General features: G+C 42.5%; 1 protein-coding gene across 1 annotated transcript in view; it reads right to left on the bottom strand.

Moving 5' to 3' along the window:
* Nucleotides 1-19413, bottom strand: part of MYO16 (myosin XVI) — a 309776-nt gene that overhangs the window by 67865 nt on the left and 222498 nt on the right. The window contains exons 27-30 of the mRNA XM_088458316.1: nt 16331-16433; nt 13776-13872; nt 4983-5223; nt 966-1270 (exon numbers count right to left, since the gene is read on the bottom strand). Coding sequence (XP_088314442.1) covers nt 966-1270; nt 4983-5223; nt 13776-13872; nt 16331-16433 — 746 coding nt within the window. The remainder of the gene's footprint in view (nt 1-965; nt 1271-4982; nt 5224-13775; nt 13873-16330; nt 16434-19413) is intronic.

Genomic DNA, 19413 nt, shown 5'->3' with positions numbered 1-19413 from the left:
TTATTGGCAGATTGTGTATTGGCCCCTCCTTCTTCATGCAACTTTCACATTTAGTACTACTTACACTGTCCAAATACTATTATGTACAAATAGAGTAATGTCACCTTTGCATTTACTACTAACACTACCTAGTCACATGTCTGCGCTACCCCTACACCAGAGGTAGCCAACCCTGGTCCTCGAGAGCTACCAACAGTGCATGTTTTTCAGGTCTCACAGAATCAGAAGTGAAATAATTAGCTCCACCTGTGGCTCTTTCAAATGTATTAGTGAGGTGGGGCTGCAGCACAGTCCAAAAGTCAAATAGGGGAAACAGACCAACTGCCATTTCAAATGCTGCCAAACATAGATGGCTGGGACTCACTGGCAGTTAGTGTGGCTCCCCTATTTCAATTTTGGACTGTACTGCAGCCCCACCCCTGGAGCCGTCACTGGTGAATAATGAATAAACCTGTGCACCAGTTTGGTGCTCTGGAAAAGGTGAACTGTTAGTAGCTCTCGAAGACCGAGGTTAGCTACCCCTGCCCTACACCATCCCCCCTATGCTGTCTGTGTGCTATCTTAGTGCATACTGTAAGTATATAGAATTGTTACTCCTGTTGAATATGTTAGAGTTGTTGATCTGGACACATCTTGAAATACATCCAACTGAGCATTTGCATGTACCATTCCTGCTTATATTCTGAGGGCAAATATGTCCATCTCTGTAGGAGCTCCTTAATGTTTTTAAGGTGACTGCTTGATGTTGTAAATGGATTTCTGCTGTAAGACAACTAAAATCGAAATCATACACTGCAGTTGATGGAAGTTGCCAGAAATGTTTTTGGCCATCGAAGACCATGGAAAACATGCCTCAGTGATGTCACTTAATCCGGGGGAATAAACGGGCTGGATATTGTTTCAGCCCATAATATTGCTGTCTCTATGCTGTTTGCAGGTGACAATTCAATCTTAATGTGTCTTACCTTCATTGTCAATGCCCTTTGCAGCTGCAATAAGACAGGCACTAACAGCTTCGTACGAAACACTCAATCTTGTGGTAGGGTTTCTCTTTGGTTTTGGAGGAGGCTGTTTCCGAGGAGACTGGAGATTATCATCTAAGCTTAATACTGTGTGCAGAGAAAGGGATCGGACGGATCCTCCCACTGCAGACCTCATTGGGCTACCAGAACTTAGTGGAACCCCAACAGAATCAGAATGAAAGAGATTAGGAGTAGAACGATATCCTACGGAGTTGTTTTGCAAAGTCTTCATACCCTTTTCATTAGTTCTGGAAGACACATATTAATTGGTATCACAAAATGATATAAATAAAAGTTTCATAATTAAGTGTCTACTCTTAAGTTACAGCCTGTATATAATATATTTTAGAGTGTATGGATGGTTTTAAAACATACATACACATTTGAGTAAATAACGTACTCCTTGAGCAGTGAATCTGTAATTCTGTCTACACAATTTTAACTAAGCTATGTTCTACAAATCAGGCTACTGATTTTGTATGTGTTCTAATATTATCCTACACATGTTAGGTAAACCATCATAATGTGTTTGCTATATACCATATACACTGTAATCTGTGCTTACACAGTTACATGTACTTTTTATAATGGTTGGGTCAGAATAACACTGCTGACGGAATTCTGATCGCCGACATCCTGACAGCCAGTATGCTGACTACATCTTTTATAGTCTTTGGTTTATAGTATACACTTAATTCATATTGATCTTTAAAGTCAGTATACCAAGATTAGCATTCAAAGAAATTAAAATATTTAAAGAACATGTACTTTTAAAATGCCGCACTCTCTGGCACTGATTCAGAGCTGCTCGCGAGCGCCGTGCACAGCGCATGCACTGCGTCCGGTGTGCGCGAGCCCCGTTGAGCAACTGAAGTTCAGTCGCTACGGGGCTCGCAACAAGACGGGGCAGCTGTCGATGGTGAATGACAGCTCACCTCGTTTTGTGGGAGGGTAGGGGAGATGGCTTGACAAACGCAGGCGTTCCCTTAGGGACGCCTGGTGTTTGTTGGGAGGTCTTACTGACATCACTACTAATGTCAGTGTTGGACTTCCTGCTCTATTAGAGCAGGAAGTCCACTCGGCCTTGCGGAAGCCTAGACACTACCATAGGGTCTCGTCGCAAGGCCGATGGTCGCGATTATCGCGATGGTTTCCTGGCCGCTCGCACAAGCTGTGGGTAGTCTCCCACAGCTTTGCGAGCGGCCGGAAAAGGAAAAAAAAAGAAAAATTAAAAACCACCCACAAACCCAGCGAGCGGCCAGTGTCAGAGAGCGGGTCTGAGTCAGGGCCTCTGGGCCTGATTCAGACCCGTTTGCGAACGCTGAGCGCTCGCAAGCGGGTTGATGTTGGCCCAGTGCTCATGCGCACGATAGAGCCGGCTCCGTCGTGCGCATGCGCGAGACCCGGATAGCGACGGGCAAACCGTCGCTCCGGGTCTCGTACCAAAGGGGACATGCTGTCGATGTTGAGTGACAACACGCCCCCTTTGGTGGGTGGGCCGGGGGCGTGGCTGCCCAGATGGAGTGGTTCCCATGGGAACGCCTACCGTCTAGGGCCAGGCCCACTGACATCACAAGTGATGTCAGTGGGAGTGCTTTCGGCTCTGTTTGAGCCGAAAGCACTCTAGGGCTTGCGGCAACGAGACCCTACCACAAGGGTCTCATCGCAAGCCCAATGGTCGCGATGGTCTTTACCATCGCGACCATCTTCCTGGCTGCTCGCTATAGCTGTGGGTGGTTACCCACAGCTGTACGAGCGGCCAGGAGGCCGCTCTAAAAATCAAGAAGGACGGCCCTGATTCAGAGCGAGCGCTCTGTCAGAGCGTCCGGCTCTGAATCAGGACCTCTGTCTCAAGTAGATGGGAGACATCACTCCTAAAAACCCAATTTTCAGCTTTTGTTGTTATCAGGTTTGAGTATCACAATGTGAAAAATTTCTTATACAGAAGTTTCAAACATGGCCAGCAGAATGACACTCCAATCAACACACAGCCAAACGTTTTGAGTCTGCTGAAGACCCAACTTGGGACATCATTCAACATATTATTATTGAGTTGGACTGGAAAATCAATTTGGCTTTAAACTGCAGAATCCAGAGAAGGGAACTTGATGAACGAGCCGAGTTAGCCAGGAATGCAAATTGTGACATTGCTTCTAGAACTGTCTGAGCTGTTTGCAGCAGATGTTGGATTCTAGAAATAGAGTATGTTCATTAACAGTTATTTTTATAGTGCACACTTATTTTGCAAGGGTTGGGCATGGAATCCTGGTGGTCGGGATGACGCAGGTCATAATACCGACAGCGACAGCCCAACAGTCAGAATCCTGACACCCTTAAGCTAACATTAACCATCACCCCTACCTCTAACGCAGTGCCTAACCTCCCCCCTTAGTGCCTAACTCTAACCCCCCCCACCCCTAACCGGTGCCTAACCCTAACCTTACAAAGAATATATCAGTCATTCTCATCATTTCCTGCCCCAATGGAGCTTAGAATCGGTACATTCCCTATCAAATGGACGTACATAGACACTGGGATAAAATTTTTGTTAGAAGCCAATTAACCTAGCAGTATGTGTTTGGAGTGTGGTAGGGCACTGGAGCATACTGAGGAAATTCACGCAAACACTAGGACAAAATAAAAACTCCACACAGATAGTGTCTTGGTTAGAAATTGAACTCATGACTTCAAAACTATGATGCAGTAACGCTAACCATCTCAGCAACTACAGTGTGCTGTCCAAAATGTGCTTTCATATAATTTAGGCATCTGAAAATAAATTGTAGAAGAGGTTCCTAAGAGTGATTGTACTATAGGTCATATTCAATTGCTGCGTAATTTTCGCTGCAAAAAATTCTGCGGACATCACAGCCATTTTTCAAATACCACAGCTATGCATGCTCTTGATAGTTGATATATTCAATAAAAAAAATGGTTGCAAAGTTTTTTGAGGAAAAAAAGATGCAGTCACGGAACACTGGGCACTCAACAATGTGTTCCGGGTCTCTTTTCTGTCTGCTGTGCCCAGTTGTCGCATTCTCCACAGTCCTGAGTCTGACAGTGATTGGGACACACACACACAGGTCTCACACACAATTGGATGACACTGACTGATGGGGGTCTCAAACACACCTGGGGTCACAAGGGGGTCACACACACTGACATAGGGTCTCACACATGAGAGGGATCTTGCACACATGCTGCAAAGAAGAGAAGGAAGACTTCCAGCAATTAGGGGAAGCGGAGGAGAAGGACAGCGTTGCTGGAAGGTAAGTAATTATGGACTAATGAGGCTAATTGGAAACTTCTAATTGCTTAATTAATCATTAGGGGGGTGTTTTTAGGGGTTCTGATGTAAGTCCCTACAATTTTTCCTAAAATTAAAAATTTTAGGAAATATTGGACTTGCTCTAAAGGTGCTCAAAAAAAAAATCCAGCGTCCCAATAAAAATAAAAATCTCTCATCCAATTGAATACCAAAAATCTTGCACCTGCGGGAAAAAGCCAGCTGTGTGAGACTTTTTGGTAAATTCACTTAATTGAATATGCTCTTATGATATTATTTACATTGTGTGATGTTCGGCAGTACAGAATTCTAAAATAACATATCCCAAAGTTGAATATTTCCATTATATTGCTCACAAACAGCTACAGTAGTAGACAAGTTTAGGAGTTTTTTTGAGGTGGGTGTTGATTTGAATGAGTTGAGTTAGCCAGGAAGGTATATGACTAGCATTATCTGATCTCTACGCAATTGATGGTGGGTTCCAGAAATATACTTTTATAAAGACCTTAGTAGGTACCCAGTTGTGTCTTTCTGTTATAAGGTCCCTGTTCTCTGTCTATCTATTAGGCAGGAAAATAAAGAGAATCTAAAACACTATCTTAACATAATATAGATATTTTCCAACTTGCAGTCACTTTAACATTTACATATGATAGCTACTGCATTATATTGACCTGTTAGAGATTTTTTCTTTATCACAAGATGATACTACTGTGTCATTATTAACATCTGTTTCAGTGTAAAGTCGATCTTTCTCCCGAGCAATGTCGGAGGCATTCTGGGTGACCAGGCAGTGGTAGGTTTGCTGTCCCAGGTTCTCCACAGTAAGAAAGAAGTCTTCTACACAAGTAATTTCATTTTGTTTAATGTTCAGTCTCTGCCTCAGGTGATGACGGGCTAGAAAGCTCCTCACAACTAATGTAAAGAAATACAATAAACAAACTGAATAACAAAGCAGATAGTATAGCTTACACAGCTTGTGTTAAATAAAATAAATTATATTCTGTTTTGTCAAGTAGTATACTTTCATTAGGATGGATACATACCATTTTAGGAGTAGCTTTTTGTACATAATAAGTATTCTTAATTAACTGTGAGAAAAGTTATTACTCAATTAAACAACTATGTTCTATTATAGATAGCCAGGCTTGCTGGAGGGGCCTGGCGCAACCCCCCCTCCTTCCTCCCGGCTTTGAGCCAGGCTGAGGGGCTCACTGCGCCTCCCTCCCCTGTGCACAGCACCATTTCCCTTCAGCCCAGCACGGCTCTCTGCGCCCCTGCATACAACATAATTGTTATCTATGGGAAATGCATCATCTGTTTAAGTTAAACAACCATTTTTTCCCGATGGTCATATTTCGAGATTGTACTAATATGAAGGGCCAAAATAAAATGTTAATTTGATTTTTTTTTATTTTTAAATCATGGAATCTTTATTGACTTTACAAAACCTGGAAAGAAAAAAACAAAAGCATTACCAGCAGCTAAGACAAAAACCAAAGGATATCACAGCAATGTAGAACTATATACTGTAACTCACAAACACATGCAAGTACAAAAGAAACATAGCTTCATTAATCAATGGGAACAGAGGGCTCGATTCAGACCCACTCGCTAGATGCGTTCGCATGCAGCCAGTGTCTGCAAATCCCGTGATCGCACGGCAAGGCATGAGTATGCCCACTATGTCTTAGCGATCGTGGTGTGTATACAGACGTCCACCAGCCTGCCTTAAGACTCCCACTAATGCACATCATCTCCAGGAAGTGTATGCAACCATCAGTAACATTGATTACCATCGAAAGCGTTTGCAGCGCTTGTGGTTGACCATACCCTACCGGAAGCACGGCGAGTGCTTCAGTGTGTAAAACAACCATGTGACATGTAATATGATGCTGTGTCTTAATTATGCACGCCTCTGAAGTGGTGTTAAGATGATCAGCCACGTCTGCGTTCGCACCACCACTCCCCTGTTTCCAGCGACCAACCCCTGTCACCACCCACAAACGGCTCATCCTGTCACTCTTTCTGGTGAGGTGGCTATGCGCAGCGAGCAACCGCTTCCCGATCGCATGGACTAGTTCGCTCACTGCGATGCGTACGCATGTGCAGAATGCAAACATAGGTAGGCTGCGTGCGAACGCATCCTAGCGAGCAGGTCTGAATCGAGCCAGTGGCCAAAGATGTGTTCAAAAGTGTATTGCCACTTGTTTCCCTGGACAATGCCAGTATTTTGTGTAGGGTGCTTCTCTATACGTGTCTTTGCCTTAGTAAGGAGTGGGAACAAATTGCTCTCTATAAGAAAAATAACCTTCCAGTGGGTCCATAAAATGACATAGGGGTGCACATGAGGCATACAGACCAGGAGGTATATTTACAAAGGTTTGATTTTGTTTTCTGTTCGATTTGTCATTCGATTTTCTTAGAGGAGATTTACTAAAGCCCAAATTGAATGTCAAATTGAACAGAAAAATTAATTTAATTCAAAATCGAATTTCTGTAAAACATCAATGTTCTCCAATAGAAGAATATAGGATCCTTTACTTTACTAACATTCGATTTGCAAATCGAATGAAAAACGAACACATAATTGAACTTCAAATCACCAAATTAATAGAAAAGCTTCATGCTTTCGATTTCAGCATGAGCAGTTCTATTTGACACAGAGGCATGCATACACCAGTGATATGCATGCATGTATCTTATTGTAAAAAGCTTGTTAAGTGTTAAATTAACAAAAATACCTTCAAATGCATCTTATTGGCAAAGCAGCTTCTGCTGATTAAAATGATATGCAGCATGCCTATGTTCTGTTAGCGAGGGCGGGTGTATCTGCATGCGAATCACTAAGTTACAGTGTTACAGTCGCTGATACTGTAACATAGCGTTTTGCGTGCAGATACACCTGCACTCGCTCACAGAACATAGGCATGCTGCATATCATTGTAATCAGCAGAAGCTGTTTGTGCTATCAATTTGCATCGCTGTGTGATTCAGACACATTTGAAGGTAAAAAGTCACATAAAAGACGCTCGCGCTACCAAGTCACACTATGGCATGGCGCAACTGGAAGGGCTGTTTAATGTGCAAGGAGGCTAGATGTATGAGGACCCATCTGTACGTGTGTTTGTATAAATGACAGAATTCACAGACCACCAAGTGATTTATTTTTAATCCTGTAGTGAAGATATAAAAACTAAAAAAAAATTCTCCCCTCCCATGTCTCAAACCCAGGATGCCCACTCTGCAAGGCACCCACCCAAACCTCTAGCCCACACACTAGAGCCATGTTGAGAGCTGCATCTGTCATGTATGAGATGTGACATGCACGAATTACAGCAGGCATTGTGTACAATGTCAATATCAGGCTCATCCATGTGCACTCTACCCACCCATTGCTGTTTTTAATAATAAAAAATGTGTCTTCCTTTCAAAATATTATACTAGTACATGTAAGCACAATACCCCACCATTAGAGAATAATTCATCCCGTCTCATTGAAAGCTGTACGTGCATCTCAGTATCGATTATACAGTCATAAGAGCACAGCAATTACACTACTGCACAGTTATGTATGTGTACTGATTTGCGTCCCGTTCTAAGAGCTTATGTGATATTATTAAAAAGATTGTTGTGCAAACATGCAATATGCAAATACACTGCGTGAATGTGATTGGCCCGATCGTCACTGATATCCATCCACTTTAACAGTATGGTATTCAATAGTACAAATTTAATCAGTAGAGCACTCAACACCTAGAAGTTAAGCGGTGTATTACATGCCATGGCTTATCTTTCGTTGTACGCCACAGTACAGCCATCACGTAACGTTCCATGGCGCGACACAGAGGCCTGAATGGCACGCTATGAGCAACAATCTAGCTGGGCCTATCTGTATAAAAATGGTATTCCCTTTAATATAGATAGAGAAAGCGCTAAAGTTCTATTACAATTACAGACCAAAGGATCTTTCATTTAAATACAGTTCAACAATTGGGTCTATATGAAGTGTTGGCCTATAAGTAGAAATGTTGTAAATGGGAGCTATGTGTGCTCCAGATTTCTGTCAGTCTGTCTGATTGCTAATACTATTGTTTTGTGAGAGGGACGCTAGGTTCATCCACTCTGAGGACCTCATTCAGAGCCGGTCACACAGAGCGTGCGGTCGGTCTGAATGAAGGGAGGACGTCTTGAATTTTCAAGACGTGCTCCTTTGCGGTGGTAAGGCTGTGGGTTAACACCCACAGCCTTACGACCGCCTAAGGTGATGGTCGCGATGGTCAAGACCATCGCGACCATCGGGGCTTACGACGAGACCCTAGGGTAGGGTCTCCCTTGTCGTAAGCCCCGGAGAGCTTTCGGCTCTGTCTGAGCCAGAAGCTCTCCACTGACATCACTAGTGATGTCAGTGGGGCCGCCCCCAAATGGTAGGCGTTCCCATGGGAACGCCCCCGTTTGGGCTGTCACCCCCCCGGCCCGCCTTCCAAACGGGGCGAGCTGTCAATCAACATCGACAGCTCGCCCCCTTTGGATTGAGACCCGCTATGACCAGCGCTGTCGGTCGTAGCGGGTCTCACGCATGCGCACGATGGCGCCGGCGCCGTTGTGCGCATGCTCTGTGGGGGGCCATCGACCCGGTCCGAGCGCATCGGTGCTAATAATCGGGTCTGAATGACCCCCTGAGAGAGGGAATAATTAGTTTAGCTAGAGCCAGATAGGCTAGGCTTTTCTTTTATGTTTAAATTATCTTTAGGCTGCAAATCAAACTAGCTGTGGATACTTGTACCAAGGCCCTGGACTGGTGTGCTACTAACTGACTGTTGTGTGAAAGTGCACTCACTTACCCCAGGAGACAGCATCTTTACCCTGATCAGGTGAGATCTGTGTTATTGATGATTGTGAGCGCTGCTTGGGACTGATTTAAACATAGGGCTGCCATTAGACTTTGAGCAGACTCTTAAGAAAAGTGTGTTGTGCACACTCATTATCATGTCTTGTTGGATTCGAAAACTATTTATGCTGCTTCTGAGAAGTATCTTATTTTTCAGTATGCCTCTGTGCTTTGTATTAATAAATGGATTGAACTTCTTGCATTAAAAATGGTGGGCATCTGTTAGCCCTCATGGAGCGGCAGATACAATGTGCTATTAACTCTTTATGACCAAGTACCCTTTTTACATTCATGAAGTGTGTGCGGCTGCATGCTGTATTATCTATCTATCTATCTATCTATCTATCTATCTATCTATCTATCTATCTATCTATCTATAGTCAGGTGCATATATATTGGGACATTGACAGAATTTTCATATTTTGGCCTCTATTCACCACCACAATGGCTTTGAAATGAATCAAACAAGATGTGCTTTAACTGCAGACTTTCAGATTTAATTTGAGGGTTATTACATCCAAATCAGGTGAACGGTGTAGGAGTTACAACGGTTTCTATATGAGCCTCCCACTTTTTAAGGGGCCAAAAGTAATGGGACAAACTAAACAATACTAAATCTAACTTTCACTTTTTAATACTTTGTTGCAAATCCTTTGCAGGCAATTACAGCCTGAAGTCTGGAACGCACAGACATCACCAGACGCTGGGTTTCATCCCTGGTGATGCTCTGCCAGGCCTCTACTGCAAATGTCTTCAGTTCCTGCTTGTTCTTGGGGCATTTGCCCCTTCAGTTTGCCTTCATCAAGTGAAATGTATGCTTAATCGGATTCAGGTCAGGGGATTGACTTGGCCATTGCATAACATTCCACTTTTTAGCCTTAAAAAACTCTTTGGTTGCTTTTGCAGTGTGCTTCGGGTCATTGTCCATCTGCACTGTGAAGCGCCGTCCAATGAGTTCTGAAGCATTTGACTGAATATGAGCATATAATATTGCCAAAAACACTTCAGAATTCATTCTGCTGCTTTTGTCAGCAGTCACATCAACAGTAAATACAAGGGAACCAGTTCCATTGACAGCCATACATGCCCACGCCATGACACTACCACCACCATGCTTCACTGATGAGGTGGTATGTTTTGGATCATGAGCAGTTCCTTTCCTTCTCCATACTCTTCTCTTCCCATCACTCTGGTACAAGTTGATCTTTGTCTCATCTGTCCATAGGATGTTGTTCCAGAACTGTAATGGCTTTTTTAGATGTTGTTTGGCAAACTCTAATCTGGTCTTCCTGTTTTTGAGGCTCATCAATGGTTTACATCTTGTGGTGAACCCTCTATACTCACTCTTGTGAAGTCTTCTCTTGATTGTTGACTTTGACACATATACACCTACCTCCTGGAGAGTGTTCTTGATTTGGCCAACTGTTGTGAAGGGGTTTTTCTTCACCAGGGAAATAATTCTTCTGTCATCCATCCCAGTTGTTTTCCATGGTCTTCCGGGTCTTTTGGTGTTGCTGAGCTCTCCGATGCGTTCTTTCTTTTTAAGAATGTTCCAAACAGCTGATTTTGCCACACCTAATGTTTTTGCTATCTCTCTGATGGGTTTGTTTTGATTTTTCAGCCTAATGATGGCTTGCTTCACTGATAGTGACAGCTCTTTGGATCTCATATTGAGAGTCGACAGCAACTGATTCCAAATGCAAATGTCACACCCAGAATCAACTCCAGACCGTTTACCTGCTTAATTGATAATGAAATAATGAAATAACTAGAGAGTAGCCCACACCTGTAGTAGTTGCTGTCCATGAAATAGCTTTTGAGTTGATAGTCCCATTAATTTTGGCCCCTTAAAAAGTGGGAGGCACATATAGAAACCGTTGTAATTCCTACACTGTTCACCTGATTTGGATGTAATTACCCTCAAATTAAATCTGAAAGTCTGCAGTTAATGCACATCTTGTTTGTTTCATTTCAAAGCCTTTGTGGTGGTGAATAGAGGCCAAAATATGAAAATTCTGTCAATGTCCCAATATTTATGCACCTGACTGTATCTATCTATCTATCTATCTATCTATCTATCTATCTATCTATCCATAAATACACTTTTTATTCTGCAGGTTTGCCAGGACTCCTGTGGCAATCACGGTTTTCTTACAGTTGCATGCTACTATGGCTCTTTTATCTTATTGAATACTTCACAAATAGATGATGCATCCCCCCCAAAAAAAAATTGGCACTTTCTATGATAAATATCATACATAGCCTGACACAATCAAATGCATAACTGTTTCCTTTCATTGTTATTCATAAAAGCGTGCACTCTCCTTATCACCCAGTAGTCACGATAAGATAAATATTTGTTTTTTTCTTTACTATTATTTTATCTATATAAAAGGAACAGTCAATTATTTATTTAGGTAAATAGTGTACTATGGGAAAAAGGCTAATTACATTTGCCCATGGGTTGTATTTATTGCAACAGTAGATATGGTTGTGTGAAACTGTTGTCATGGAAACTATCTACCAATACACTTCAGGGCCATCAAAGTAGAAGAATAATCTAAAATATTGCCTTCATTTTCCTTACGCTCTAAAAAAAAACTAAATTTGTGGCATACAAACATTATCAAGAGTAGAAACATATTTTGATATTATATACTAATATTTTATACAGTATGAACTTTTTGCTGGATTTACTGTTAAATGAGATCATAAAGTTGCAGAACTGTACAATAATGCTGCTGCAGCTGTTGGTAGTTATAATTTGTATGTTTAAACATATATAGTAAACATTTTATTCTTGCTGTATTAACTAATTATGAAAAAACATAAAGACATTAATTATATATTATATATTCAAAAACACCAGATTTACTAAAGACCAAACCACTCAAACCTGCCAGAAAATCAATTTTACAAATCACCACACTAGAAATCACTGTCTTTATTTTTTACATGGAAAGAATATAAAGTATGAAATCCATTAGGATGCATTTTGACAAATTGCCAGGGAAACGCCACAAAAAAGAAATGTTTGTGAGCGTTGAGATTGCTCATTCGGCATGCTACTGTACTTGAGCTATCTGGTCATTCAGATTATACGAGGAGGCACAATACACTTGAAGACTGGACCCTGAAGTAAACCTGTAGCCTTTATATGTTTACATTGTCCTCGCCTAAACCCCATTCCATTGATCTTGTAAAGGACCCCACTGTTTGCTAACATGCAAGCAAACAGTTGGCATAACTATGGTGGGAGCAAGGAGTGCGGCTGCTATGGTGCCCGTGCTGCCTCTGTGGCCCGTTGCTCCCCCTGCACCCATCACACACACAAAGTGGACCGGTCCAGTCAGGGCCACTGAGGGGGGCCCAGGTGTCAGTGGATGGCACACAGTGGTAGGTGAGAGGATGCTGGAGGGACATGGGGAGGTGGGCATAATGTGTAAGGAGCACTACTATTGTATGGAATAATGTGTTATATGGGGCACTACTGTGGCATAATCTGTAAAGGGCATTACTGTGTGGTATAATGTGTAAGGGGCATTATTGTGTAGTGTAAGGGGCACTACTGTGTTGCATAATGTATAAGGGGCACTACTACTGCATGGCATTATGTGTATAACAGGGTACTACTATGTGGCATAACCTGAATGGGCTCTGTGTGGCATGATTGGGCTCTGTGTGGGGGCAAATGTATGAGGTTTTCTTTTATCTCTGGGGGGGCCATTTTAAGATCTTGCTATATGGCCCACAAAGTTCTAGTTACGCCTTTGCATGCAAACACAGAGGGCTGACTAAATATGTATGGTCACTTTAAAAATAACTAACTCTGGATTTAATATGAACTTGCATGAGTGATCTAGTTTGCTAAGACTAAAGTTAAAAGGATACATTTGTAGCTTGCTCACAGGTCTTTGGCAGACTGCAAATTTCCACTGGAGCCAGCCCTGGAACCTGTGTAATTTAAGAGTGTCCTTATTTTTAGGGATTGTGTGACAGAGTGTGGCCCTGACGAAGTTCAAACCTAGGCAAAAACCTAATCTTGGCCAAACTACAACACCATGCCAAATTTGGTGTAGCTGGGTCCAAAACTCTGGCCGTGCATAAAGAACAAACAAACAGACACGCTTTCTCACTTATTATATAGATGAGGGCACTAATTATTTATTAAGGAGTAAAATAATGAATAAGTATCTTATGGGGTAAATAATTTCATAAATATGAGAGGGATGGAAAACATGTGATTATACTAAGAGGGCGATATTATCTAATATTATTGGTGCAATACTAGTTCATTTATGAGGAGAATTGTCACTATTTCTTGATGTGGACTTTATTTATAGTACCATAAAATACTAACCATGGAAACCATGAATAGAAATCACATTTGAGAGCTCTCAGGTCTATAATCAAACAACAGACAAATAGACACAGTACTGAGCTTAAGTATTAACATTACCTCAAAATATAGTAAATAGGTTTTGCAAAACCAAATAAACAGCTCTAAAACAGCCAAGCACACATCCACATATAATAATAATAATAATAATAATAATAATAATAATAACAATATTACCTTTCTGACACAGTATAATTTTTCTTTGTAGCTGTACACACATATCATTAAGTTGATCAGCTTGCCAGTATTTTAAAAAGACTTTCCGAGCACCAATCTGTTATGGGAAAAGTGATTGACTTTAAAACAAAAACACACACATATGCAGTATTTTCATCTATTTTCCAAACATGTTTTCCTTCTCCAATGTCCAGCCATCAACTACTGTACAGACAATGGAGCTAGACATTTGTATTGTTCTAATATTCATGAGAGTGTATTTTAGTGGCAATAAAGTAACTGTCAGGTTTTACAAATGGGCATAGGTGGCCGGCGGGCTCAGATTACCTGGGCCTGGGCCTCTATAGATGCCTGGAAGAGTGCATTGGAGGCCTAATCACACTCTTTGTGATCAAGGACCCTGTCACCTGTGTTGAACTAGTTGCTAAAGGTGTTTCAACACAGGTTATAGCAATTATAAATTTAGAGGGAAGTCCAGGAACAGAGTATGCTGTCCCTCCTGGAATTGGTCTTGTTGGGAGGTATGATATTGGTCCTGATTTAAAACAAAAATTATGTATATTTGGTAGGCACAAAAATGCATCTATGTACTTAGGTTTCTGTGCTGTATTTTTAGTTGCATGCATCCTACAGTATGTGCAACTTTATTGCTAGCATATAGGCACCTCTAGCACAAAAGTGAGACTGTAGCCATCATCAACGCAGAAACATGCACCATGTCTATAACATATGCAAATTTAAGTCTTGTAAATGATGTATCTTAAAGATATACAGTATGTTCGAGGGGATTGGTATGAAACACCGGTGGCTGTTTAGCAGCCGGTTTAAATCCAGACAGGAGGAGGTCCCGAAGCCGGCTGGTAAGTACCCTAACCCTCCCCTCTTCCACCCCTAACCCTCCCTTAGGGGTGCCTAACCCTAAGTTCCCCCCGGGGGTGCCTAAACCTAACCCCCCCTTCCCGCACCCTAAACCTAACACTCTCGGGGGGGTGCCTAACCTTAACCCTGCCCCCTAGCGGTACCTAACCCTAACCTCCCCCCAAAAAACCTAACCCTAACCCTGCTACACTCCCTAAACCTAACCCTTCCCCCCACAACTAATGCTAAGGACGTCTCGGACTTGCCTTGTTCGGAATGTCATCCTTCAATGTTCCAGCATCAGGATTAAGATAGGCATCGGTATTTCAACACCTATCTAAAGTTCCACGTAGGGCTTCTGCTGTTGGGATATAGACCGGTGGCATTTAGTCCGCCGGTCTATGAACTGCATCACTGTTAAACAAACCCAGATGCACCTCTAAGGGGTGTGTTTAACTTACGTCTCCCTACTATTGCTATACTTACTCGTGAACACCCATGGGGTTTGGTATAAAAGACAGACAATGTCTAGATAGACAACAGATGTTAGACAGGCAATAGGTTGCCATGGGTAAAGGTCGACATGTACAAAAGATGGACAGGGTCAAAAGGTCAACAAAAAATGGTTGACGCAAACATGCTATATAATTGTTTTTTTATATACCTAAACTTCACCCTAACCCTCCCCGTGGTGCCTAACCCTCCCTCTTGGTGCCTAACCCTAACCGTCAAGGTAAGTGCCTAACCCTGACAGTCCCTTCTAGTGCCTAACCCAAACCCACCAGTAAGTGCCTAACCTTCCTCTTGGTGCCTAACCATGACCTTCAGGGTAAGTGCCCAACCTTCCTCTTGGTGCCTAACCCTGACCTTCAGGGTAAGTGCCTAACCTTCCTCTTGGTGCCTAACCCTGACCTTCAGGGTAAGTGCCTAACCCTGTCTCTTCTAGTGCCTAAACCTAACCATCAGGGTAAGTGCCTAACCCTGACCGTCCCTTCTAGTGCCTAACCCTAACCAAACAAAAAAAACATGTCAACCATTTTTGTGTTGACCTTTTGACCCCGTTGACCCTTTGTACCTGTCGACCTTTATCTACGTCGACATTTTCTGTGTCAACATTTTGTCCCTGTCGACCTATTACCTGTCTAAGATTTGTTGTCTATCTAATTACTGTCTATCTATTGACTGGAACCCCACCCATAACCCCCTCTTAAACGCATGTGTACACATGCATAAGATGCGCTAATTGTGTAGAACTCCCTTATTTTTGAAACCAGAGAAAACTGTGTTGAATTAACTTGTTTACTCCAAAACAATTACCTTGCTCCTGTTACTTGGAAAATACATTAAATCAATTAAAATAATAAAAAAGTATACCACAATAGTAAAAATGGGGCATTTCCTGGACAACCTGGCAAATTAGGAGCAGGGGCATCTTTAGAGAGGAGGGGGCCCGTGTGCATCCCTCATCATGGGCCCCCTCCTCTCACTCCGGAGGGCGACAGCCCACTGACGTGGCTGGCCGGCCAACGCAGAATCAGTAGACTCTGGGCACTAGAGTATGCTCAGAATCTACCGCGCATGCGCAGATCGCACCGCTCACCCTGCACCCATTATAGATACGCCCCTGCTTCGGTGTCACAAAAGTATGTACTTACTAAGCTTACCTTTTGTAAATTACTTGTACTGTTAGCAATTACCTGCCATCCGTGCTGCTTGCATTTCTCAAGAACATGGCGGCATTTCTCTTCGGGCGATGCTCTGTGTTTTTCTCTTGTTAAAATTTCAGTTAACTGCTTGTACCTGAAATTTGGGTGAAAGTGTGCGGGTAAACCTAGGTGTGTGATGCAAATACAGACAAACACATTTAGACAGTCTGCCTATTAAAACTCATGCATAGTTATTGAAACTGGTGTGTTTCTTAGTATATTACGGAGTGAAAACATGGTTGGCAATGAACCCAATACATATTAATAAATATAGTTAGCTAAACCGATAGACAAGGTGAAGGCATTTAAGTTGTTTGCAGTGTCTGTATTTTAATCAAACTATTTAAAGTCTAAAAATCCTATAAGTGATCCAACACCTGCCCTAGACTGTGGGTGTACTGCAACGTATTTCTACTCTGGAAGGTCAAGACTGTAATCAATTGGGTCATAGCTTGTGTCTCAGTTGTATATTGATGTGGTTGCTCTTAAATGCCTTTCCTGCATGTGGGACCAGCTCAAGTTACATGTGTAAGCCACATTGCTACTTATTAATCAGTATACACTAATGCAAACAGATGTGGTATGAAAAGTCAACGTTCAGAAAGTCGACATGATCTGAATGTCACTATTCAGAATGTCAGCAAGGATGGGAGGTCGATATGCCAAATGTCGACATTCTACATTTTGACTATATGGTTTCCGATAGGGTTGTTAACAAACCATAAACCTAACCCTTACCACACCCTAACACTAAAATCTGCAAAAAATGTATGCTGTTGTGGATGTCTATTTGTTCCATGTCGACTTCCCATCCATGTCGACATTCCGTATACCAAGACAAAGCAGATGTCTCAAGCAAAAGATTTTGGAGAACAGCAACTTGCAGTGAAATGGATTAAAGTTGTCAGTCAATTGTCAAAAATCAAATGCAAGGCAAAAATACCAAAGCTGGTGCAATGATTTGATCTCTCTCTGAGACTTTAATGTACAATTCATTTGACCAATAACAGGACAGCTCTACATCTAAAAAAGGACATATTAATAACATACTTATTATTCAATGATATGTCACCTATCTATTATTAAGGTATGGTATCCCAGCGGTTGGAATACCACCGGTCAGAATTCCGATAGCGGCATCCAGTCAGTATCCTAATCCTACCCCTCCCCCTAACCCACCTTTCCCACAGCCTAACCATAACCCTTCCCACCAGCAGCCTAACCCTAAGCCTCCCCCTAATGCCGAACCCTAACCCCAATCCTAACCCTCCCCCTAACTCTGATATTTACCTTCGGGATGTCAGCGGTAAGGATTCTGGAGCCGGGATTCCGACTGCTGTCGGGATTCCAGCGCTGGTATTCTGACCGCCAACATCCCGACCCCTGGGATGCTGACTTCATCCCCTTATTAATTATGAGTGTGGCTGATCTATAGGAAAGTGAGAAGCAACAAAACTAAAATCAATTAGCTGCTTTTATCCATATTAATAATAAAAAAAAAAAGAGTGTAGCTGATAACTGAACTACAGGAAAAGAACGCTGAGTACACACTATGCGATACTCGGCCTGTCATGGCTATATCTGTCAGATCGGTCCAAAACCCATCAGCTCGGCTCCTGAAATAGCATTTACTACACATGCTATGTTGTTTCCGAGGTTTTGGTATCGTTCAGAAAGTGCAGTGTGTACGAACATCGGCCTGATATCTGCCAATATTTTATTGTACACACTTCTTGCTTGAGGGCATTTGTATTTAAATCAGCTATGACGTGACTTCCAAAATAATGTCAGTAGCGCTGGGGAAGGTAGTGTGAGGCACCCCATTTGCCGCGGATCTACACATCCCAGCTTGCCTTTCACAGTGACACATACCAATGCAGGGCATGCTGACGTGTAGTTCCACGAGTACCATAATGGCGAATATTGTACTTCCTCTTTCTGTATTGTCTGCTCAGTCCAGCCCATTATTATAATTAATTTTAATTAGCATGTTACAGCACAATTTTCTGTCAGTGTGTATGGAGATACTATGTTGGCGACACAATTTTAAATTGAAACGATCGATTGGAACTAGAGGATTATTGGGTGTCACGTCTGAGGGTAGGTTTGGGCTGGAATAGGTGTGGGAAGATGAAGAGGAGACTTTGGAGGTGTGAATAAACCTGGGTGGCTTGAGCCAGGACTTCCTCTTATATTGCTATGAGAAGGTAGAGGAGCTGCAGAGGATGATAGGCCCGAAGGCAAGAACAAGAATGGAATGTCTTTATTAAACAGCAGGTTTGAATGAGAACTGGAGATGATAATACTGAATGAATGAGCAGAATCGGATTGGGACCAATGATGCTGGATTGAGAGCTGGTTTGGTTTGAGACCGATGTTGATGATTTGAAGAACTTGATGGATTTGAATCCGTTGTTGAAGAGTTGATGAGCTTTATCGGTTTGAGACCGATGTTGAAGAATTGAAGAACATAATTGAAATTAGTCCGATATTGATGAATTGATGAACTTGATTGGTTGGGATTGATGTTAATAAATTGAAGTAGTTTATTGATATGAGTCCGATGTTGATGAATTTATTAACTTGATCGGTCGGGAACGATGTTGATAAATTGAAGAACTTAATATGAGTCCAATGTTGGAAGCATCGGATGAGACCGATGGTTGGAGGTATCGGCCGGAACCGATGGCGGCTGTAAGAACAAGTCACAGTGGTAAAAACCAAACTAGTGTGCAAGTTGGTATAGGAGACTTGTTTACCAGATATAGGAACTGGATATAATGGACTGGGGGCCTGGTTCAGCAGTACACACAAGTGCACTGCTGAACGCAGACTCCCGAGTGTGCAGAATGGGTCCTGCTAAGACGCACGCAAGCCTTTGAATGCCTCTGCCTGATTGACAGGCAGAGGCATTTACGGGGTGGTGCGTGGACGTGGGTAGCCGGCGTTCCCAGAAACAGAGCGTATATCTGCCCCGTTTTCCGGGAGTGGAAAGCCCAGGGACTGCGTGGACATACAGAGTCTGCTGGGCATGCAACCCGGCCAGCCTGAGTAAGCTGAGGCTTAGCCGCCAG

This window comes from Taudactylus pleione, unplaced genomic scaffold (assembly GCF_031769625.1).
Source record: "Taudactylus pleione unplaced genomic scaffold, aTauple2 ptg000041l, whole genome shotgun sequence".
NCBI classification, from domain to species: Eukaryota; Metazoa; Chordata; class Amphibia; order Anura; family Myobatrachidae; genus Taudactylus; species Taudactylus pleione.
This window is presented reverse-complemented; position numbering and strand designations above follow the sequence as displayed.